The following is a 21,848-nucleotide window of genomic DNA, read 5'->3' as shown; positions in this document are numbered from 1 at the left end:
TTCTCAAAGTATACATCAATATGATTTTTTCAAAGATTATAGTTGATAATGGTCTATAAATTATGTTTTTGACATATTTTGTCTACTTGTGTTAATGGTTTTGTTCTATAACAACTTTCTTCATTTACTTCTTTCTTAACAACTTTATTTACTTTTTTGTTATTCAACTTAGTTATATATAGATATACACAATAGAGAAAACCTACAAAAAGCAATCACTTTATTTTTCACCATTGTAAATCAATAACTCTTTGGAGTAATATGGGGAGACCTAAGATACTATAACACCATAAATATATCTAATAACTTATAAGCTAGATATACTAAAAATTGATCACTTAAAAAAAACCACATATAATCACTTCAACCATAAATAATAAATCATCATACCCTAGCAAAAGTTTTTTAGACAAAGTATCACCATAAACCAAATAGATGTGTATGTCTACAAAATAGATGGATTTAATTTTGTGATTAACAAATCAATGACTTGTTCCTAAGGAAGTTGATTACGAAGATAAACAGCTCAGTACAGATTTGATGATCGGTCACGAATTAAGATCTTTGGACGCTTTATAAACACTTGACATCGTGATTTTCAAAGGTATCGAATGGGGTAAAGGCTCGAGAATTGAAAACACATATATACAAGGCAAGGATCTGACAGGGTCCAATCCAAATTCCAGTTGGCCTTCTTTCCGTATTCACAGCGGTGATATGGAGCAGTAGTATTTTCGACACGAACCTCTGAATATTCGATGGCTTCTTCTTCTTCAGTTAGAGAAGAAGCGGCAGCAGACCAGGTACGGCATTTTTTCCCTTCCAATTTCCCATATTTCGGCCACATCATTCAATTTGACTGAATTTGTCGTCAAAAGCCCTAAATGTTGCAGATCTGAATAACATAGATTTGAAAAATGTGAATCTATGACTTAGACAAATAATTCACATTGATATTGGGTCATCCGTCCAGTATACTGATTTTATGAAATGCATAATTTTATTCTAACACCATTTTCAGGCGCTCTCTTCTCACCATGTTTTGTCAGAATTATACGGTGTGCTTATGAATTTTCGATTATCACACTTTATCTCCTGACGGATTCACTACTAACGGTCCCGGTGACTCAGTGTAAACTCTCTAAATCACCTCCCCCGCACCCATCTGCCCCCAAAAGGATCCACTTGCCTTTTTTGGATGGTTTTGTTGCACGCGTTTTGCATACGTCGATTTTGGGTGATTGTCTGTGGCTATCATTGCCCTGTGTGGCACTGACGATTTGGTTTCTTTTTAGTGTTCACTATTTCCAATGCAGTGTTATTAGACTCTTCGCGAGTCTTGCAGGCAGACTGAATCATCTGTGTATGCAGACACGAAATAAATAACTCATTTTGATTTTTTACACGATTTCACAGCTGACAACCAACACACCTGTCCATAATCCCGAATCCACGGCCTTTTGTAGAACGCGCTATCATGTACGTACGTTGAAACGAATTTGAATTTAATTATTCAAAAATTGAACTATATCAGACACGGTAAAGTTGTTTTGGTGTAAAAGCCCACCTTAACGTGGGGGTTGTCAAACACATGATCAGGGCTGTAAAATCCCACTCAACGTAGGGGTTGTCAAACTCAGCCAACTCACTCACATGATCAGAGCTCTGTGCTCACCGGGGTTTGAACTTGGGTCATTATTATGACAATGTCTCTTCTCGAATCTCAACCATTAGACCACAATCCCATGGACTCCCATATTATTGAAAAATATACCTTTCCCCCAAAATTTATTATTTTTAACAATTTACTGACAAACTCTGTAGTGTTTCCCTAGTGTAAGTTAGCTCATACTCTTTGGCTTTGATGAGTCATTCTCCTAGTCGAGTCTAGTTACTTTATTGTAGTAAAGTGATTTGTTGCCAGCACTTTCCTCACCGGAGTCTGGGCTGGACCACTTATACAGTTCAACTTTGCTTCAAACTTCATGTATGGGAAAATCAACAAGGTTTTAAATCCCAATTCTAGACAAAAGAGTCAATTCTAGGAAAATAAGGGTTTCTACAGAAGGGAATGGTCATAACAATCCGGGGCTAAATTCTCAAGACAATGCTTCAGCATAAGGGAGAATGGTCAGTGCCCCTTCTCCAACATTTGAACCCAATATATACTATCCGAAGGTGGTTAAGTTGGCTGGCAACAAGAATTAGGGTTGTACAGGTGTATGAATCCAGTAAACCTCACTTAGGAGCACATAATTAATGTGCATTTATTATTTTTTGCATCTTTTGGAAGACACCTGTGCCTTACTTCAAGGATAATTGTGGATATCTTCATGTTTCGTAAAGGACAAACATGGCTATAAGGTTAAAAATCACTTTACACTATGTTTCATGTGGAACAAAGACAAGCAATGGATAATATCTTGGCCAACAAAGCATTTGTGGTTAGTGGTGATCAAATAATGCTATAATAGATGATCCTTAATGTAAGAGGGCTGATGGGAAGTTGATTGCCGAATTACATTATAAAATGAACAAGAAATTTATAAACCAAAGCAGGTGGAGTACAACAAACACAGGTTCTGAAACAAAATCATAGTATCATATTACTCTCTTTGAGGTGGTAATACCTATGCCTACAAGCAAAACCAAAGTATCATATTACACTCTTTGAGGTGGTAATACCTACAAACAAAACTAAAATATCATATTACTCTCTTTGAGGTGGTAATACTGATGCCTAGGTAGAAACAAGCATGGCCGCCAATCAAGTACATTGTGAACCCATGGAGTATATATATCAAATGCAAAACCATGCCCACAAAAGAATACATGGTGGATGCATGTCAGAATGGCTTCATAGCCATGGGCAAATACAAAGTAGATCTATATCTTGGTAAATATCATGAGAACAATTGGAGTCACGTGTAGTACAAAAAGATTCTCCAAAAGTACCAACGTCACGAGATAGATGGTAATGTATGTACAACTTAGGTAACAACATAGGAAGGATATGCTATTACAACCCAAGGTCCTCAATCCAAATCCACTAAATGTATGCATCTACATCATATGAATAAATGATTTGATGTTCAATATGGGAGACATTGTTTGATCATCTGTCATTAATTTATATCATTGACAAATGCGAGGAAACACACTGATGATGAAAATGGGCACCAGAATACTTCAGAACATTGTAAGATCATGGTTGGGAAGAATGTTACATTTGAAAACATTTGTAATAGGTATGAAATACACAAAGGAAGTAGATGCACAATTATCCACCTAATAAAGCTTCGAGAGGTCCAATTTGGCACATGGTTATTAGCATGTAAATTGGTGAATGCTATGCATAAGGGATTAAAATGAATTGTGCCCTGTTTTCCCAGAATGATTGTATAATTGATTATTTGGAAGTACAAGAGGACAATAAGGATTTCCATTTAGTCAGGAATTGCTATTACTTTCTATGATTTTTTGGAGAGCATTGTGGGGCAAAAAGAATACAATGTTGTCAAGGAGTTCATTTCCCTCAGCAAGATTTTTCTCTAACAATTTTCAAGACATAAGATTAATAAGCATGAATAATCAACCTCTTCAAAATTGGTATACTACCATAATAGTAGCCACTTGAAATAAGATTCATATTCCTAGCTGAGCCGGATTGGTTCTTCAACTTGTCCTGACGATGAACCACACTTGTTGGTTCGAAACGCGTCGACAAAAGATTGGTTATGTGATTTTGCCGAAGATTATCTAAACAAGATTCATATTCCTCACTATTTAGTTGGTATATATGATTATGTGGTTCAATTTGAAATAGTTATGCACTATACATATGCTTGCATGAAATTCTCCCCAAATGAGACAATTGAAGCTCTACATTTTGAGCTTATTGAAGATCAATTATCGAGATGAAGAAATGACAGCCTCACTAGAGGACTAGATATAATGAAGGGTTAGAAGCATATATTCTGGCCAATAAAGAGGGGAGAGGAGGACAAAATTTAAAAATTAAATCTCCATGAAGTCAAAAAAGGGGAAAGGTGTTGAATTTTGTGGTAGATGTGGTTGGTATTGCCAACTACTCCAAGTCGATGCATAAAATAAATATAAAAGAAGAAAATTTGAATTGAAGTTGTCTCTAAAAGTCAAGTCAGCCCTACAAGAAGTTTAAGTCAGCCAGCCCCAAAAGACACACCTATTCGGGTTCATCAAACCACTATATATAGCCAATCAACTTCCTCACTTCAAGGGCAATTCAGATCATATCTTCTGAGGTTCTGTTCACACGTGTGAAGGAGAGAAGTATTATTAAGTTTGACTCGCTTTGACCAACTACTACCAAGTTCTTCTAAAGCAACTTTTACCGAATTTCTTGAGTTGATCAAGTTTTCTAGGCAGCAGACCGATTTTTCTTGGCAGGAGCAGGAGGCCGAATTCGGCTCGTCTCTGGAGTTTGACTGCGGGTTGACTTAAGCTCTTTCTAGGCAGTTTGTCCAAGTTTGACATTGAAAATTTTGTGTCTTGTAGCCCACCCCAGTTTCAATTTGTTTTACGCATCATGTTTAATGCTCACATCCCATGGTTAAATGTTGATTTAAACATGAATATAAAATTTCAATAGAAACACTTGAGACTACCTCTACTTTTCACTTTCACTTTCAGCTAATAAGAAATTCACAAGCATGCACATAAATTTTGGACACTCATTTTTGGTCAACACGACCCTGGAAAATCAACCAGTTGGAAGAGGGATTTTATTTTGCTTTTCTCAGAGAATTTATTACAACATTAAATACACATCAAGTTTACTTATATCTCCCTTGAAAATCGGGCCAACCTCCTAGAAATTTGAGCCATTGTTTTGGAAATTTGTGCCACTATCAGACTCTCAGCTCCTTGAATTTCACATCACTGCCTAGAATTTCTTTCTCAATTTTCAGGTCATAGAACAACAATTAATGCCCTCTAAAATCATGCTAGAATCTGATCTTTGTCCCTCGAATTTTGGGCCACAGAATTAGCTCTGTTAGATCTCAAAATTCGTGCTACTGTTCAACACTTACCTTGCCTCAAATCTTGTGCCTCAGGCCCAATTTATTCTCCTTGAAATTCGGGCCTGTGTGTGCCTCAAAATTTGCGCTGAAGCTCATCAATTTACGTGCTGAAGAGACTGCTCTCTTCTTGATTTGTGGGTTGCTTCACTAGATGTGCTAGTTTTTGTAGCATCAAACAGGTGTTCTAGTCTTGGTTTGTGTCTAAGAGACTAAGGAACACAAGATCTTCAAAGCCCAAAAAGGTTTTGCAAGATAAGCTTGCAAAACGCCTTAATTAAATTAATTAACCATCATTTAAATTTTTTCTAAGTCTAACTTAGGAAAAATGGTTAATTAGTAGTAACTAAGGAAATGTGAGAAAACTCTAGAAACTCACACAGATTTAGTTTGAGATGATCTTAGCTGTTGATGAGGATCTAATCATGGCCATTGGTGATCCAACGAGAGACTATAAGAGAGGATTGATGGGGATGGGGATAGAGACACTTGAGCACATTGAGTAAGAGGGGGAGTGAGTTCCTTGGGTAGATCGAGCTATCCAGTGCAGTGATTCAACAGGAAGAAGAGCTTGACCCAAAGCAATAGTGAGAGGGAGCTGCAGCAGAGAAATTTCGGAGGAATTTTCCAGTGATTTCCAATTAGGGAGAGTCAATAGAGAGGAGGTCGAAATATTCTGCAAAGAAGCTGTCTAGGTGGTGTGAGTTAACTAGATTAGTAGAGCGAGTTGTCGGGAAGTGAGGTTGCATTAGTTGCCAGAGGCTGAAAAGTCATTCTGGAAGGCAAAGCAAAATTTTCAGTGGCAGGAGAAGGCTAGACTGTTGGGCACCTAATCCTCTAAGGGTTGGTGTGGAAGTTGAATAGTTTAAGGAAGTCCAAGAGACCTTGGAATATGAAACCAAAGGTCATGTGAATGTACTATAAATGTATATCATTTGTTAATAATAGACATACTTTCATGCTTATCATTCATCCGCTGTTTCTGCCATGAATGTGTCTAACATGGTATCAGAGCAGGCGATTGCTGGTCCTGCTCCAATCTGGCCCTGCTCCAATTTGAGCCACTAGTTTTGTGGCCTCTCTCTTCGTATGTCAGTTTTTCCTTCCTGCTTGTCAGAACTGCCATTATTATTGTGTGCATTCCTATTTCATTTTTGTGCCCTCTCACAAGGTATGTGTTCATCCATTTCCCTTGTCATGCGCCTGTCGAACTGACCTCTCAGCATGAATCTCGTTGAGTTCTCTGCGGGACCATTTATCTCATTGATTCCCTAAATCCAAGTGCCTATCAACACCTTTCTGGTGCCCACGCCCATTTAACCAGGAAATATCATGTACCTCAAACCCTATTAGTGGCATCATCGACTAAGAATATCGATTTGTTAAAGGAAAACCACATTGTAAAAATGGCGTTACTCTATGTGCAGAAAATACCAGTCAAGTCTGCCAAAATCAACGAATTCAAACAAGTGTTTCTCCACCCACTACAATCTAAGTAATGACATGCACAATCAACCCTGAAATTCGTGCAAGAATTTTAGAAATGGATAGTACTACAACAATTATTTCAAAATATGTTTATGGTCGCAGGAGTTTAGTTTGTAAATTTTGTGGGAGTTGAAGCGGTAGAAACCAGAGCGATTGCGCTGGATTGGCAACTTCATTCAAGATTTGAAACTCATTAATGTTTTTTATTATGAGGATATGTTCATCGACTTTATTGCAGTGCATTTTGATCACAGTGCGGGCTTCCATAGATGACTGGTGGAGATGCGGGCTTCCATAGATGACTGGATGTGACATGGAGTCCTCATTGTTAGGTGGATGCCCTGAAGGTTCTAAGTAGGACGGTGAAACTGATGGTAAGCCACCTCATCCAGGGGTAGCGAATGTTGTGAAGCTACAAAAGTTTCCTTGGCACTCTCTCAGAAAAACAATGACATTCCTCGCAAGCGTCAGAGCAAGGAAGTCACATCCAGATTTAGTTAAGATTAGAGATTTCTGATAGATTAAACCAATGGCGAGAAGAAATGATGTCGGCTCTCAAAATCCCTTCGATTCAGACGACGAAGAGGCCAAGCAACCTCAGACTTCAGCCTCATGGGCGAAAAAATACTCGAACCCTTTCGACGACGATGGCCATGGGATTTCGGGTTCAAGTCATGCCAAGATGACTAAGACATCGCAGGAGAAAAATTACACAAACCCTTTCAATGATGGCCATGGGGTTTCAGCTTCGAGTCTCGCCAAGAAGCCGGTCGCCAAAGCAGTGTGGTTCAAATCCAGCAAGACACGGGTGGAAATCCCTGAAGTTCAGACCCGCAATCCGTTTAGCGGGGGCGAGGAGGAAGTCGAGCCTGCGTCTCGTAATAAGAGCAATCCCAGGGACTCAAAATCAAGATTTAATGAAAATACTGACCATTCTTATGAGGGTTTGAGCGAAAATAAAGGTGAGAATTATATCTCCCACGTGAAACAGCAGGCGGTTTCTGTGGGCGAGTCGGCCGTGAGAACTGCAGGAAAAGTGAAGGAAACAGGCGCTTAGCAGGCTCGCAAGATTCGAATCAGGAAATGTGGGGGCTCCTCATCAAGTGATACTGGTAAGAAGATCCCCAATTCGAGCTTTTCATCATTTGATAGCCTGTCAATGTGATCCCTAATTCGAGTTCTCAAGACAGAAAAGAACGGTTATCATGGTTTTAAGAGAAGGTTACTTCTTCTGCCTCTTTGTCTTCATTAATGTGCAAGAATTATAAGAATATTTCCAGGACAACGAAGGGTTTGAGAATCAATCAGCCCAGGAATTCGAGAGCTACGCCGTTTTCAAGTTTGAGGAGCCCTGTTAATTTTAGGTATGGTCTATGCTTAGAGCAATTTATTTCAATTTTCACAGTTAGCTCCATATCTTTTCTAGATTAGCAATCACATTAGCATTAAATTAAATTGTAGATAGAACATAAACATAAATTGCAGAAGACAAGCCAAGACAAGAGGACACAAGATGTGGCACTAGCCAGGGACAAATCCCAATGTGGGGAAACCCTTGATCAATTCTTCTAATATGTTCTTCAATAGTTCAACAGAGAGAGAGAGAGAGAGAGAGAGATAGTACATTTACAACAGAAGTCAACACTTTGACTTATCTAGATAAGAGCATAGATCATCTCTAAGAAGATGATACATGAGATCAGTTGAAGACATGCTGCTTCAACTAATTCTCCAAGGTGACTCCTTCACCTATCATTGTGGTGTATTTCGTCATCATGCTGCACCTCACCGCGCTGCACCATTTTGCACCCATCATCACTATGATGCATCTCATCACGCTTCATTGATCATGACTGTACCCATCACTGTACTGCATTATGTGCCATTGCTGCACCATGTTGCCATCCTGACCTATGTGTTGGCTGCACCTTGCTTGCTTGTTGTCCTTAGCATGCTTGTTGTTGCATGCTAGTTGTCCTTTGCATGCTCGCTGTAACATTGCATGCTTGGTGTATATGCTGCTAAGTACCATACAACTGTTCCAATGTTAGTTAGATGTCACTTGCATGCTGCTCTCCTTCAAAGACAGATGCTCCGACTGTTTCGGCAGTTCCCGACAGTTCTGGCAGTTCCGATTGTTCCCGGCAGTTCTGACTGTTCCAGTTGTTCCCGGTAGTTTTGGTTGTTCTAGCATTCCCGACAGTTCTGGTTGTTTCCGGCATTTCCGGCTTTTCTGGCAGTTTCGGCTTTTTCGCCAGTTTCGGCTTTTCCGGCTCCGACAGTTCTGGCAGTTCCGACTTTTCCGGCTTTTTTGGTAGTTTCGACTTTTCTGGCAGTTTCGACTTTCTGCCCTCTGGATCAAGGCAACGTTATTCCTTAGGATCTCTCCTCGTACTAAAACCCAAAGACAAGTAGAGAGAGGAAGAGATCCCAAGTTTGTTGAAATGACTTGAAGGCCACCTCTATTTATACCAAAATGTTGAGCACATGTGGGGTTTATTTGGTTGCTGGCCGACCTTGACAAATTGTCTTATAACGCAAATAAATTCATAACTCCATGAATACTTATCGGAATCGCATGATCTTTAAATCAATCCTACACCTCTCGATGAGAGGGATCCAAGAAAAATATTAGCTGCCATAAATAAGATGACCCACATGGAGTTTGACCCTAGTTGCCAATTTTAAGAAGACCACTACATCTTCTTCTGGGCCTCCGACGACTTCTGCCAGACGGTACCCATCTCCCACTGTTGGTCTAATTCTCCCAACACCAGATGCCCTCACTCTTAAATGAGCACAGTCTGCAGATAGGAGACGCCCATTTCCATCACCTACCCCGGTGGCAGATTCAAAAGTAGCTAATGGGTCGTTGGATGCTGGCAAACGCACTCGAGGACGCGGTTCGGAAGGCCTTTGGCCTTCAACGCGCAGCTTATCTGTTTCCATGCAGAGGGATTCTTTCTCATCCAGAGAGAAGTCCAACGGCCATACCGTTAATCATACGCTTAAGCCCGCAACAAATATTGTGCAGAGAACGGGGGATTCAGCTTCAAATTTACAGGGGAAGGCGACCCCTCAGAGGAAGGTGACCCCCGAGAGGAAGAGGACGCCCTGTAGACAAAGTACTGAATTTGTAAATAGGGCTTTTCAGCGGTCCATTAACGAGGGTCCTGTCAGAAATGGGACACCTAATGCTGCAAGGCATGCATCTTTTGATGGAAGAATAAGGGTTGAATCAAAAGCGATAGATCCCTGTTCAACATTCAAAATTACCACTTTATTAGAGTTATTGAGAACTCTAATTGTGTCTACCGCTGAAAGCACACTTAAAGTCAGCAAAGATACTCTCACAGATATTCAAACATGCCTGCAACATACACAAGAATGAATTTTTGTAGCTTGAATCACAGCTACAACAAGAGGAGTTAGAAAAGTATAGTCATTATTCTCAACTTGTCTTTGTTCAGAACATTGAAATAGACTCCCATAAGCAACAAATCAATAATGTTGCAGTTGATTCAGATTTGGTACCCAATGAAGCAGCAAAGTCACATGCAGATGCAGAAATTCAGTTTGCACTTCCCAAGTTGGTCATCAGACCTTGGGAAGAGTTTGTCCACAACAAGCACAAAATTGGTCTTGGATATGACAAGGACGTGTCCTTTCATATTCCAGACTACTCCAAGCCAATCCAATTTCAAAGTGCTGGATTTCTTCAGGACGGTTCATCTTCACCTGCTCCTCATGACAGTTCATCTTCAGCTGTTTCAGATTCTGGTCCTCTTCCACAGCAGCCACAATAGATTGTGAAATGCCAACACTGTGACCGAGTTGGCCATATGAAAGATCACTGTTTTGATCTTCATCCATGTGAGCATTGTCATAAAACCACCCATTCTTCACACAGATGCTTCAGAAACAAGCCTACTGCAAGAACAAAGATTCATCTTGGATGGATCGCTTCTTGGCAATGGGCATCAACAGCCAAGAAGATATTTCAGTCACATGTCCGAACTTGTTCTAGAGTATTGAACAGTCTTGCAGTTGATTTTTCTCCATCATCTCACCTTGTATCTGATGGGGGGGTAAGTGATGGTCATCTACAAGCATCAAAGCCACATCAAGTTAGCCTGAGCCACAACTTGCCATACCAGATTCATAGTTGTAGCCAGAGATAAAGATGCCCCTGAGCATGCCTTCAGTTGGTGATGCCTCTTCAAAGAATTGGGGACACTTCCTCTAGCAGAAGACTTCATCTTCTTGCCAGTTTTGGAAGAGTTCCAGGAATTGCATTAAGCATTCCAGAGTTGTTGGTCATCCTTAAACCATCACAGGTTGAGACCTCCCTTTTCAGGTTGAGGTTCTCCCTTTTATGCGGGGTGAGACCTCCCTTTCACAGTTGAAGGTTTCCCTCTTCAAAACATCAGGAGCACTTCCTCTAGCAGAAGACTTGAGCTTCATGCCAGACTTGGAAGAGTTCCGGGAACTGCACTAAGCGTTCCAGTGTTGGTGGTCATCCTTAAACCACCGCCCCTTATACCAACATTTTAGAGAGCACATTTAGCCTAGTGCTGCCATGCATTTTTGCACATTTTGTATTACAACTCTCTTCTTGGACTCATACATACCCCTTCGGATTAGGGGGGGAGGAATGTTGGACACCTAATTCTCGAAGGGTTGGTGTGGAAGCTGAATAGTCTAAGGAAGTCCAAGAGACCTTGGAATACGAAACCAAAGGTCATGTGAATGTACTATAAATGTATATCATTTGTTAATAATAGACATACTCTTATGCTTATCATTCATCTGCTGTTTGGAGCAGTTCCAGGAGGTTGTTTGAACTACGCAGGCCAGGAGTGCGAACCAGTGTGGAAAAAGTCTGCAAAAAGTCCCGATTTAGTCCTAAAAACGCGATTTTTTGAACTAAACGATTTAATCCCCCGACTTTTTGGTGACTTTTTCACAAAGGAAAAAATCGCGATTTTTTCCTTATACTCCCGATTTAATCGGGAGTCGACCCAAAAAGTCTGCCTCCCTTCCCAGGCCGCGGATAAAGAGGCCGCAAAGGTGAAAAAACTGTAAATTGAAGCTTCCATCCATGCATTTTCAAGTTATTGCATTGTATTGTTTGTCATACTTCTTGCGAGCATAGCAGTCTCATTTGTAGTTTATTAGTTTTGAGGTTAAGATATGTTTTTGTTTTCCAAGGAAAAACAAATCTTTATACTTCATATTTCTAGTTAGAAAGCAAAGTATACATTGGCTAAGCATGCAGGCTTTCAGTGATCCAGACTCTAACAACCACTGCCCCTTCAAAAGATTACAAAAGTACCAAAAGGACAGGCATACAACAGTCTTCCGTAGAAAGAACCCCACACCATCAAAAACATTGTTACAGTTGTTGAATGCTTCCAGAAGAAACAACAAAGAGGAGGTCATGAAGATCAAATAGCAACAACCTGTCCAAAAAAAACAAAACCAGTGCCTCAAAAAAGAACCCATTTTTCAGACAGGAACAAAGTACCTGTGAAATCTTGTGACAACAAAGATCCTTCCTGCAATGAGAGCACGTTTTGAAAGGGAATCTTCTTTAGTGGTGAATTCCCTGTAAATGTGGGGAAAGGTTATGTATCAGAAGTGGATTTTACCTCCAAGAGTTTTTGAATAATAGATGCCAAAGCTAGGTTAGTGATCTAACATCTAATGTTTTCTCAGAAAATAAGCAGCTTACAATCTACTGAATAAATGCATGACTTATTTCTTAATACAATTAGCGGAAACAAAAATTAAAAGGGGAAGAGGATCTCAGTGACTGATTACTTGATGACTTTTAGATGACTCATGATATACATTTATTATATTTTTTGTTGATATTTTGACTCTTGAGAGTTGAGACTCAAACAGGACTCAAAATTTAGGAGTTGATTCACTATTTTGATATGTGATGTAGCATTAGACTTCATATACATATTATATATTAGCTTTCTTTACATGTTTATGTGGAAATGCATTTATTTGATGTTGTGGATACTCTAGATGTTAAAAAAAAAATAAAAAAATAAAATATAATTTTGTTTTTTTTTAATTTCGCCGACTTTTTCAAAAAACTCCCGACGTTGACGAGTTTTTCAACTTTTGGACCCTTGCCGAATTAATCCCGACTTCGACTTTTTCCACATTGGACTGCAAACAGCGAATTTGGCAGTGCGAGTAGGCTAGAGGGAGGCTCAGTGATTTTGTAGAAGGGAGAAATTTTCTCCAAATCACTGTTGCTAGGAAATTTGCTAGAGGATAGCTAGATTGGCATCCAGATATTGTACTCATATTTTCGTCGCTGCATAATAAAACGAACCCTCATATGTTGCACCAGTTCTCCCTTTGAGGTTTTTCCGGAGACTATTATCCAAAAATATTGGTGTCACTTTTATTGTGTGTGCGCATTTATTTCTCAGTTTCCAGTTTATTTTTCGCAGTGTAATTTTATTTTGAATAATTGCAATGTGATATATTCGTTGTTTGCCATAACAAATAAACTGCATAATTAATCAGTTAAAACAATAAATTTCCAGTTGCTGCAATTTCAAGGAATTTTCACACGGTATTAGAGCATTGAAGATTAGATCAGAGGTTTAGTAGCGAGAAGGAGAAATTTTGCAGGTTTTGAGGGAGCACGAATTTCTCAGATCTGCGCAGGCCACCAGGAAGTGTGAATTGTAGAGGCAGGAGGGTTTGATTTTCTAGTTGCAAGTGTAGGAAAATTTGATCAACCTCACAAGTAGAAATTTGCAAGTTGTGAATTTGCTGGATAAAGGATTCCAGTGAATAGATCAGTCAACTCGTTGAGTAGATCTGGGTGCAGTTGGTTTGCAACTAGTTTTGCAGCAACATATAATACTGGGTGGAAGAGAAAAAGCACACAGAGAAAGAGGAATTTCCAAATCTAGTTTCCAGGAGGATATTCGTGATTTCCAGTTGCAGTAAGTTGTAGCAGTTTTGCCACTTAACCATTGTGAGCTTTAAGAGCAATAGATCGTGTGTTAGATTCTGGAGGACTTCTGGAAGGTTGAGTGAGTTGACCAGTTGAGGTAGCAGGTAGTGTGAAGACCGGAGAAGGACATTCAGAGGCAAACAGTAGCAAATCTGCGCATTCTAGAAGGGAGTGCGAGTAGCCAAGAAAGAGGTCGAGCAGGAAAGGGAGGAGATTCCTGTTTATTTCCTAGTTTTTGAGTTTCGTAGGGATGGCCACAATAGGTCTCAGAGATCAGGATAGACTTGATGGAGCCTCAAACTTTGGTGTTTGGAAGGCTAGGATGCTATTCCTTTTGGCTGGGCATGCCCTGAAGGGGTTCGTGACAACAATCATAACTGTATCGACAAATCCTATCCCCACCTTCACAAGTACAGGAAGGATATGGCCAAAGCAAAGAGGATGGTCCTCAATGGAGTTCGAGATCATATTGTCTCGCATATTGCAGAGAACAATACAACAAAGGAGATGTGGGATGTTGTCATGAAGTTATACCAGGATCCATTAGAGAACATGAAAATGGTTCTCAAGGAGAAGTCAAGAACCACAAAAATGATGAAGGGTGAGGGCGTAACTCCATATCTCACCAGGATTTGAGATGTCCGAGATGAGCTAGTAGCTGTATGGGAGAAACCAGAGGAAAGTGAACTTGTGCGAATAACACTAAATGGGTTTACCAAAGAGTGGGCCACATTTGTTTAGGAATTACTGGATGAGACAAAATCCCTGATTGGGAATGCCCATGGAGTGACTTCACACAAGAGGAGCTTAGGCTTTGTCTTGTCCAGGGTACTACTAATAACAGTAGCAAAGGGCCAAAGGTTGAGAAGGAGGAGGAGAATGTAGCCCTTGCTAGCAAAGGAAAAGCGAAGAAAGGTCCTAGTCAGGGACAAGGCTCAAAGGGAGGAGAGAAGAAGAAGAAAGATCTGTCGAAGATCAAATGCTTCAGGTGTGGTGAGTTTGGTCATTACAACATCCAATGTTCCAAGAAGAAGGACGAAAAGGGGGAGCAATAGACCGCAACTTTGGCAAACCTAGATGAGTTAACCTCCAAGATGGAGGAGTTTGCATTAGTAACAACTATACCTCCAAATGGAGGAGTTTGCATTAGTAGCAGCTATACCTCCAGATGGAGGAGGAGCGTGAGGCTTCTGAGTTGCAAGATTTGGTAGGGTCCAAGGAGGACAAAATTAGACAAGTGTTTCCTCATGGATCATTACCTTGGCTATGAGAGCCCACAATTTTCAATAGTAGGAGGATTAGTGTTAGTTGGCCCAGTCAGATCTTGAGAGATAGTTGCAGAGACTAGTAGCAGTCAATTACTAGAGGGGTGCAGAGACAGCTGAGCGCAAACAATTACTCAGTAGACAGTGCAGATACTAGTTGCAGTCGGAGACTCAAGGGAAAGTTAGAGAGCCAGTATAGAGACCCAGTGGATCCATAGATCATTTGCAGCGCAGGCAGAGTTGGCAGCAGTGTAGTGTCAACAACAACACAGATGCAGGGTGATTTAGCTATAGGGCTAGCAGATGCATCAGAGTATGCGTAGTGGCTTGATGGACAGCGACATGATGTTACAGGGGTCAGACATTAGTAGCGCGAGGGAAGATGTTATGGGAGAGAACACCTTTCTCGCTAAGAGGAAGTGTTAGTTTGTAGCATCAGACAACTACTCTAGTCTCAGTTTGTATCTAAGAGACTAAGGATCACACAATCTTCAAAACCCAGAGGTTTCACGAGATAAGCTTGTGAAACGCCTTAATTAAATTAATAAACCATCATTTAAATTTTTCCTAAGCCTAACTTAGAAAAATTGGTTAATTAAAAGTAATTAATTAAGGAAAGGTGAGAAAGCTCTAAAAACTCACATGAATTGAGTTTGAGATGATCTTAGCCGTTGATGAGGATCTAATCATGGCCATTGGTGATCCAATGAGTGATTATAAGAGCAAATCGATGGGGATGGAGATAGACACACTTGAGCACATCAAGTAAGAGTGAGAGCAAGTTCCTTGGGTAGATCGAGCTATCCAATGCAGTGATTTAGCAGGAAGAAGAGCTCGAATCGGAGCAATAGTGAGAGGGAGCAACAATAGAGAAATTTCGGAGGAATTTCCTAGTGATTTCCAGTTTTGGAGAGCCATATCTTCTCCACACATGTGGGAGAAAAAATGTTCTCCAACATGATGTTTTCCTCAATAAATGAGTATCTCCATCAAGTAAAGTGACAAGCGGGTCCAAAAAATGCTCCTCACTCCAAGATACGTCCTCAAAGTGAATAGATGCATCTGCAAGCTACATCCCCTCATCAAAGACTCCATCATCAATAAGCCTTGTGTTACCTTCCAAGGACTTGCATAGGTGACATGGAAACCCTAGGGCATATTGTTGGCATCAAAAAGAGGTTTTCTAGCCTTGGGTCCTGTGCGGTACATTAACAATCTTGCTAGTGATTTGACTTCTTGGATCAATGTTTCAGCATTTGGTGGTTTGGAAGGGGCCATAAGTCTATGTGGAGGCTTGTCAAGTCTCAACGCTTAGCTTTAGAGGGCCAATGTTGACCTTGCAATGGTCCTGAGTGCTATGATGATGGTCTAGACATCTCCTTCATGGTGTTGCAGAAGTGGCCAAGCCATCCCCCAAGGGATATCAATGGATTTGTGATAAACCACCGAAAACATACCCTCAAGATCAAGTGAGATCAACATCATTAGGTAAAGAAACCTTTAATGTATCATGATTCATAGTTGATCATATTCAATGTTAAGGGCACAAAAATGTTTCCCACAAGCCTTGCCTTCAAATATATTTCTAGCTGATGATTTGTATGCAAGTTACCACTTTTGCGTGAAGGATGATTATACAATTAGCCCTATTAGGTGCTTCCATCCCCAAGGGGAATGACGATTCCTAGGTAGGCCCATCAGTCCATAGGTGTATGTGAGGTGTGTTCATGGGATAGGAAAGACTTTAAGGAAGATGCGATCGCCTTGGTGCCAATTCATAGAGGTCCAACATCTTGAGTGTAATAATGATAAGAGGGAGCAATCATGGATGCCTGAGTTACCCTTTTTGTTGGCTTACTTTTACCACCCCTCTGGTGCACCTTTTACTTCAGTGGTATTTATTTTGTTTCTTGCATAACTTGGGTGACCAACTTGCTTAACTTGTTCAATACCCCTTGAAGACGTAGTGGTTTATTGCTCATCGGAGTTGGAACATTTATGAGTTCCTTTGATTTTGAGAGAGCATGATATGCTTAGGAATTGGGTGATTGCTAATGACGTAGGTAGAGCTCAGGCTAGGCTTTTGCCCATGTTCTTATTAAGTTATTATTTAGTCTAAGCCATCTTTTGCATTTTTCCATTTTCTTTTATTTGTGGCTTTATATGGTTTTATCTTTCTTTCAGGTACATCAACCCTTAGGGTAAAATTTCTGGGCCTTGACTTAGAGATGTGGATAAAGGGTGCCAGTACTGTTGATAAATGACAATTAACCCAAAGAATGCAAGGGGATATCAAGGACAGATGGAAAGTGACAAGTATGGGTTATGTCGGGCACTATATCAATGAGTGTCTCCTATTCATGCCCCTCCTAAACAATGGAGAGCAAAGATGTTAGGAGTCACACTGGACTAGGGGCAAGGGATAGCCTCCCAGGTGAATTATGGGAACAAGGATACAGTCAAGAGTGGTCAATCATCCAACTCAACCAGAGATCCACATTAGGCAGCCCTTAAAATTAAATGAAAGCACATGATTACAGAAATGGTTAGTGTACGTTTTTGATAGATGACCCACCTTCCTTCAAGAAGCATGCTAGATGGGAGAGAGAATTGACTGGAGCATGGTTGGAGAGCTATCTGTGTATCATCATTGGGCTGCTGGTTGGCTGGCTGATCAGAAAGGAGAAAATTTTCTCCCAGGGGTTACCCATTTTGGTGGGTAACAGTTTCCATGCTGTTAGCACACTGGTTTACTAACTCTGAGCTGCTCCATGCCTCTGTAACTTTTGTTCTTCCATCCCTTATTAACTGCATCACCGAGGATGTGATATGTGCAACCAATAGGCTAAGGGCTTCATACTCAGGTGCTTGCTGAGTCTTTAATGCTTGAACTGACAACCTTTTATGTGCCTCTACTCCTTTGCCAAATCCACAACCTGCTTTCCTAAAGTCTGCACTGGATTATAAGTTGTGGGGATCCCCTTGTTATGGAAAGCTTGTGTCAGAGACTAGGGCTTAAGGAAGGAGAGTATGCTAGAGACCCTTCATTCTTTCCTATGTTGAAAACCCTATCCTTATTTCATTGGACAAGGAGTTTTTCACTAGTCTGAAACAGACAAACAGACTTAAAGAAGTCTCCCCCAACTTCTTTGTGTACTTCAACTGATCTTCCTCCTTCCTTCCTCTTCACATTTGAAACGATAGTACTGGATCGACTATGACGTATCAAGTCCAAAACCTTCAAAAAGACACCATTATTTGTGTGTAGGATGATAGAAAAATATTCCCGCCACTTACTTTTAAAATATTTTGGCTTTATTCTGGTTTAGGTTGTTATCTGGAGCTTTTTAATGTTGTGTTTGTTACTTACACTTTGTGCATAACAACATGCCTTCGATTGTTTGTCATTGCAGGTAGAAGGTTTTAATGATTTCACTACTGCATCTGCATGGGAAAGGTATGAGATTTTTAATGTAATAAATTTCTAAGTTATTTTTGTAATATGTTTTACTATCCTGGTTATACTCATATTTTATGCTGATGAAGGGCTTCTACCAAGTATAGTTGTAATTCCTTCCGACAAGAAATTCTAATTTGATTTTAATGATGGTTACAGATTAATTTCAAATATAGAGAAGATTTGTCGTAAGTGGCATGACGATGGCTTGAAAAAAAATCTGGTATGGTGTATTTTTTAGAACTTGATTATAATTGAGAATTTGTTCTCTATCTTAAACTGTTGATTTCCAGACATATCATTCATTGAATTATTTATCATCATGTATAATGTCCTCAACAAATGTCTCCTTGAATAAAATAAAGTGTTTGCAAAGATGACTTGAAGAACATCAGATTCAAACAGTCATCAATTTTTGGGAAATAAAATTTTCGATTACTTTTTGCATCTTTTATATTCTTGTGAGTTTTTTGGGACCTATTGTCTAAGAAACTTTATTATTGGTCTTTGTATTCTCTGTTAGACTCATACTCTAGTTTGGTATGGTTAGACTCATACTCCTTTACTGTATTCATTCCGTCACAAAGAAGTGTGTGATTTTGCTTTTATAAAAAAGCTAGGCGCTCAGCTTGTCTATAGGTGAATGTGATTCCTTTATGACCCCCTTATCTTAGATAAAGTTGGCGTATCATTCATTCAAGTTTGGTTTCCTGGGTTAGAGTTGACTTGTGGCTCTTCTGGTAGGTCAGAGTGGTCCCTTTTGCAGCTGTGATCAACTGAAAGTTAAAATACACTGTTTTTCTACACTATTTTGTACTAATTTCTAGTTTCTTTTGTTCTATTGCGGACTGTGCTTACTGGTTTTGTCTGAGCTCCAACATAATTTGGCAGGGGCGTGAAGTTCTTTTGTAGTTGCATCAATAATATCTTCTTGCTATTGCAAAGGATGTCGATGCCTCTACTGGTGGTCACAACTATTTATAACAAAAGATAGGCCAACATTGGAATCTAAAAGTGGAACAACAGGAAAATATGTAACATTCAACTTTTTGGTGTGTATTGCTGTAACATTCAAAGCTAATGGGTTCACATTGCAGAATGATATTTGTGGTATCAATACTAAATGTATGCTAAGTTAAGTCTATTGAAGAATGCCACTTATGTATGTTCAGGCAATCCTATTGGTGTGAAACTGACAGGTGACAGCCCTTGTCTGAGTCTCTCATCATCATATAACATATCCTACTTTAAGATTACCCACTTGGTGGATGAACATTCACTTTGGTATAATATGCTATTTGGACTTGTAAATGTTATACTTCGGTATAATTCCAACATCATATAATATATGAATAATCCTCTTTTTTTCAACTGTAACATATGAAGAATAATTTTAGCTTCAAGGGATAGCTCAGTTGGTCGAGTTCCCATTGCTAAGTATCTTGCCAATTGGGAGGTCATGGGGTCAAATCTCCTCAACGCCCTTGGGGTTAGGCCTGACCGGATAAGTCAGCGGGTAGATTCCTTTGGGTGGATCTGCCCGGATTATTACCTGTGGAAGTAGCGGCCACTCAGTTCCCGTGAACCACAGTTGAACAAAAGAAACATATGAAGAATAATTTTATCACTATAGCCTCTTGAGCTGGAGGCAGTATTTGTTATGAGCCTGTTTGTTTGAACTCCATGTGTGTGTTGAGATTATAATTCCATAGGTTGATCTTTTAAGCATAATGTGGCTCTGTAGATTTTGAGAGTCTAATTTCAGTAGCAAGCCCGAGTCACTTGTCAATCCCTTTGACACATGGTTTCTTCATTCTATCGTGATGGATTTGTAATTAATGACCACATCTTATCCAGTTTTAGTTGGTGGGATTGCTATCTGAGTTCCATTATGAGAATTTATATATGGGCCAAATATGTTTTGAAGGATTATTTAGTTTTTCTAGAAGATTATACTATCTATGTTATTGATGGAATCTGTATGCAGGAGTGGTATGAGAGATTTTGTTAGGGCCTGATTTATCTTTAGGCTCTTCTAGGTTGGTTTTTGGGAAAAAAGCTTCAAAGACTAATTTCAAGTACATATTTACTATATAAATAGTTGCCAAATTTCAAAATGACGTGCTCCTGGCATTTTTAGCTTGTTTTGGTTGTAATATGTATGACCTGTAGGAGGCTATTAAAGGGCTACTACGTTTTGAGAGTGCAAATATGACTGTGATTCTCTCACTCCTGTTTGGGGATCCTTTATTCACATAGATTGCTTGTACTAACAAGGGTCCTTGTTCTATAATTAGGTACAAGCAGAGATAGTACAAGGCTCAAGGAATCTGCGTCATATTAAGGCTGACTTTACCTATGAGACAAAACCATACTGCCTAGAGTACTTTTTTCAAGTTGATAACAGCAAAGGTATCCTGCTAACCTGGAATATGATGTCATGTTAGTATGAGTTACGCATAAAACAGAGCACTTACACTAATGGAATCACATTTATTTAATTTCTTGTATATCTCCTCACCAAATGATGTTTGTAAGCAGTTCATTGTTTTAAATCTGAAGGCAACATTACTTCAGGTGACATTGACCAATGGAGAGATGGATTACACTTTCTACAGTTGTGGTTTGGCATTAAAGATTTTCTGGTATGCTTTTCTGCCATGCAACACTAATGTTATATGATATATCTTGAATGCTGTGTACTATTGTTTCTACATGTAAGAAATTAAGCTCATCTTGTTGTACACATGGGGGATCTAGGATACCTCATAGCCAACACTTGTACACTTCATCCCACATGGCCTTTACAGGGAAATAAATTGTACACATATGAGCTTGTAAAGGTGTTGTCTCCAGCAAAAAACTGTATAGTACGCTGCAGAGGATTTTGGTTGTAACAATTGGCTCCAATTTCAGGTCATGTACTCTTCACGGGATCGGTTGAGAATCCCAGAATTTTCAAATACCTGTAAACCTGAAACAATCTCACACAATGGATGTCAAATACTAGGGAGGGATAGAGATAGAATTGCCCTATCTCTTCCTGATAGGAGAAATAAATCCATGCATGAAAAGAAATATAGCTTGTATTATATGTCAAATCTCCAAATACCAGCCCAGATTCATTTTCTCGCAACAATTATTTATCCCCAACAATTTATTTTATTAACCAAATAAATTCTGAATTGTTGAAAAATAAAATCACTGGTATTTTAAAATCCAAAAAATTATATGTAGTGGAAATAAAATCAGAGAGATCAATCATACATTACAATAGATAAACAACTACAACAATCCTCTTTCATTAATTAAGCTAGAAAATCAGGGTTTCGACCCACAGAGAATTTACAAAGAAAAAATAGTAACTGGAACCTGCAACTCGGCTCCACTGAAATAATTTGGCCCAAGGAAATTTGGCCAACTGAAAACTAGCCACTGAAGAAATTTGGCTTGGAGAAAATTGTTTTTCCTCTCACTAGTAAATCAGCTCTTGTGCCTTGCCCTCGCTCAACCTCTGCTTGCTCACAAATTGGCACTGGCAAATCGGCCTCTCCAACAACTACGCCTCATTCTCACTTCAACAATTC

At 39.6% G+C, this 21,848-nt stretch overlaps 1 protein-coding gene and 1 pseudogene across 7 annotated transcripts in view; both read left to right on the top strand.

Annotated features, from left to right (window-relative positions):
* Positions 1 to 619: 619 nt before the first annotated feature.
* LOC149162252 (uncharacterized) overlaps positions 620 to 21,848 on the top strand; it is a 304,337-nt gene continuing 283,108 nt past the window's right edge. For 5 of the 7 annotated variants that reach the window (XM_089437179.1, XM_089437181.1, XM_089437183.1 and 2 more), the window contains exons 1-5: positions 620 to 803; positions 18,218 to 18,261; positions 18,421 to 18,484; positions 20,559 to 20,673; positions 20,803 to 20,906. In XM_089437179.1, coding sequence (XP_089293305.1) covers positions 759 to 803; positions 18,218 to 18,261; positions 18,421 to 18,484; positions 20,559 to 20,673; positions 20,803 to 20,906 — 372 coding nt within the window. In that variant the 5' untranslated portion in view covers positions 620 to 758. The remainder of the gene's footprint in view (positions 804 to 18,217; positions 18,262 to 18,420; positions 18,485 to 20,558; positions 20,674 to 20,802; positions 20,907 to 21,848) is intronic. The other 2 variants (XM_089437182.1, XM_089437180.1) reach the window with 2 other exon arrangements.
* On the top strand, positions 7,078 to 7,906 carry LOC149162253 (uncharacterized; annotated as a pseudogene).

This window comes from Pinus tabuliformis, chromosome 5_2 (assembly GCF_031772625.1).
Source record: "Pinus tabuliformis cultivar Carrire ecotype Pingquan chromosome 5_2, CPIR1, whole genome shotgun sequence".
In the NCBI taxonomy this organism is placed as follows: Eukaryota; Viridiplantae; Streptophyta; class Pinopsida; order Pinales; family Pinaceae; genus Pinus; species Pinus tabuliformis.
This window is presented reverse-complemented; position numbering and strand designations above follow the sequence as displayed.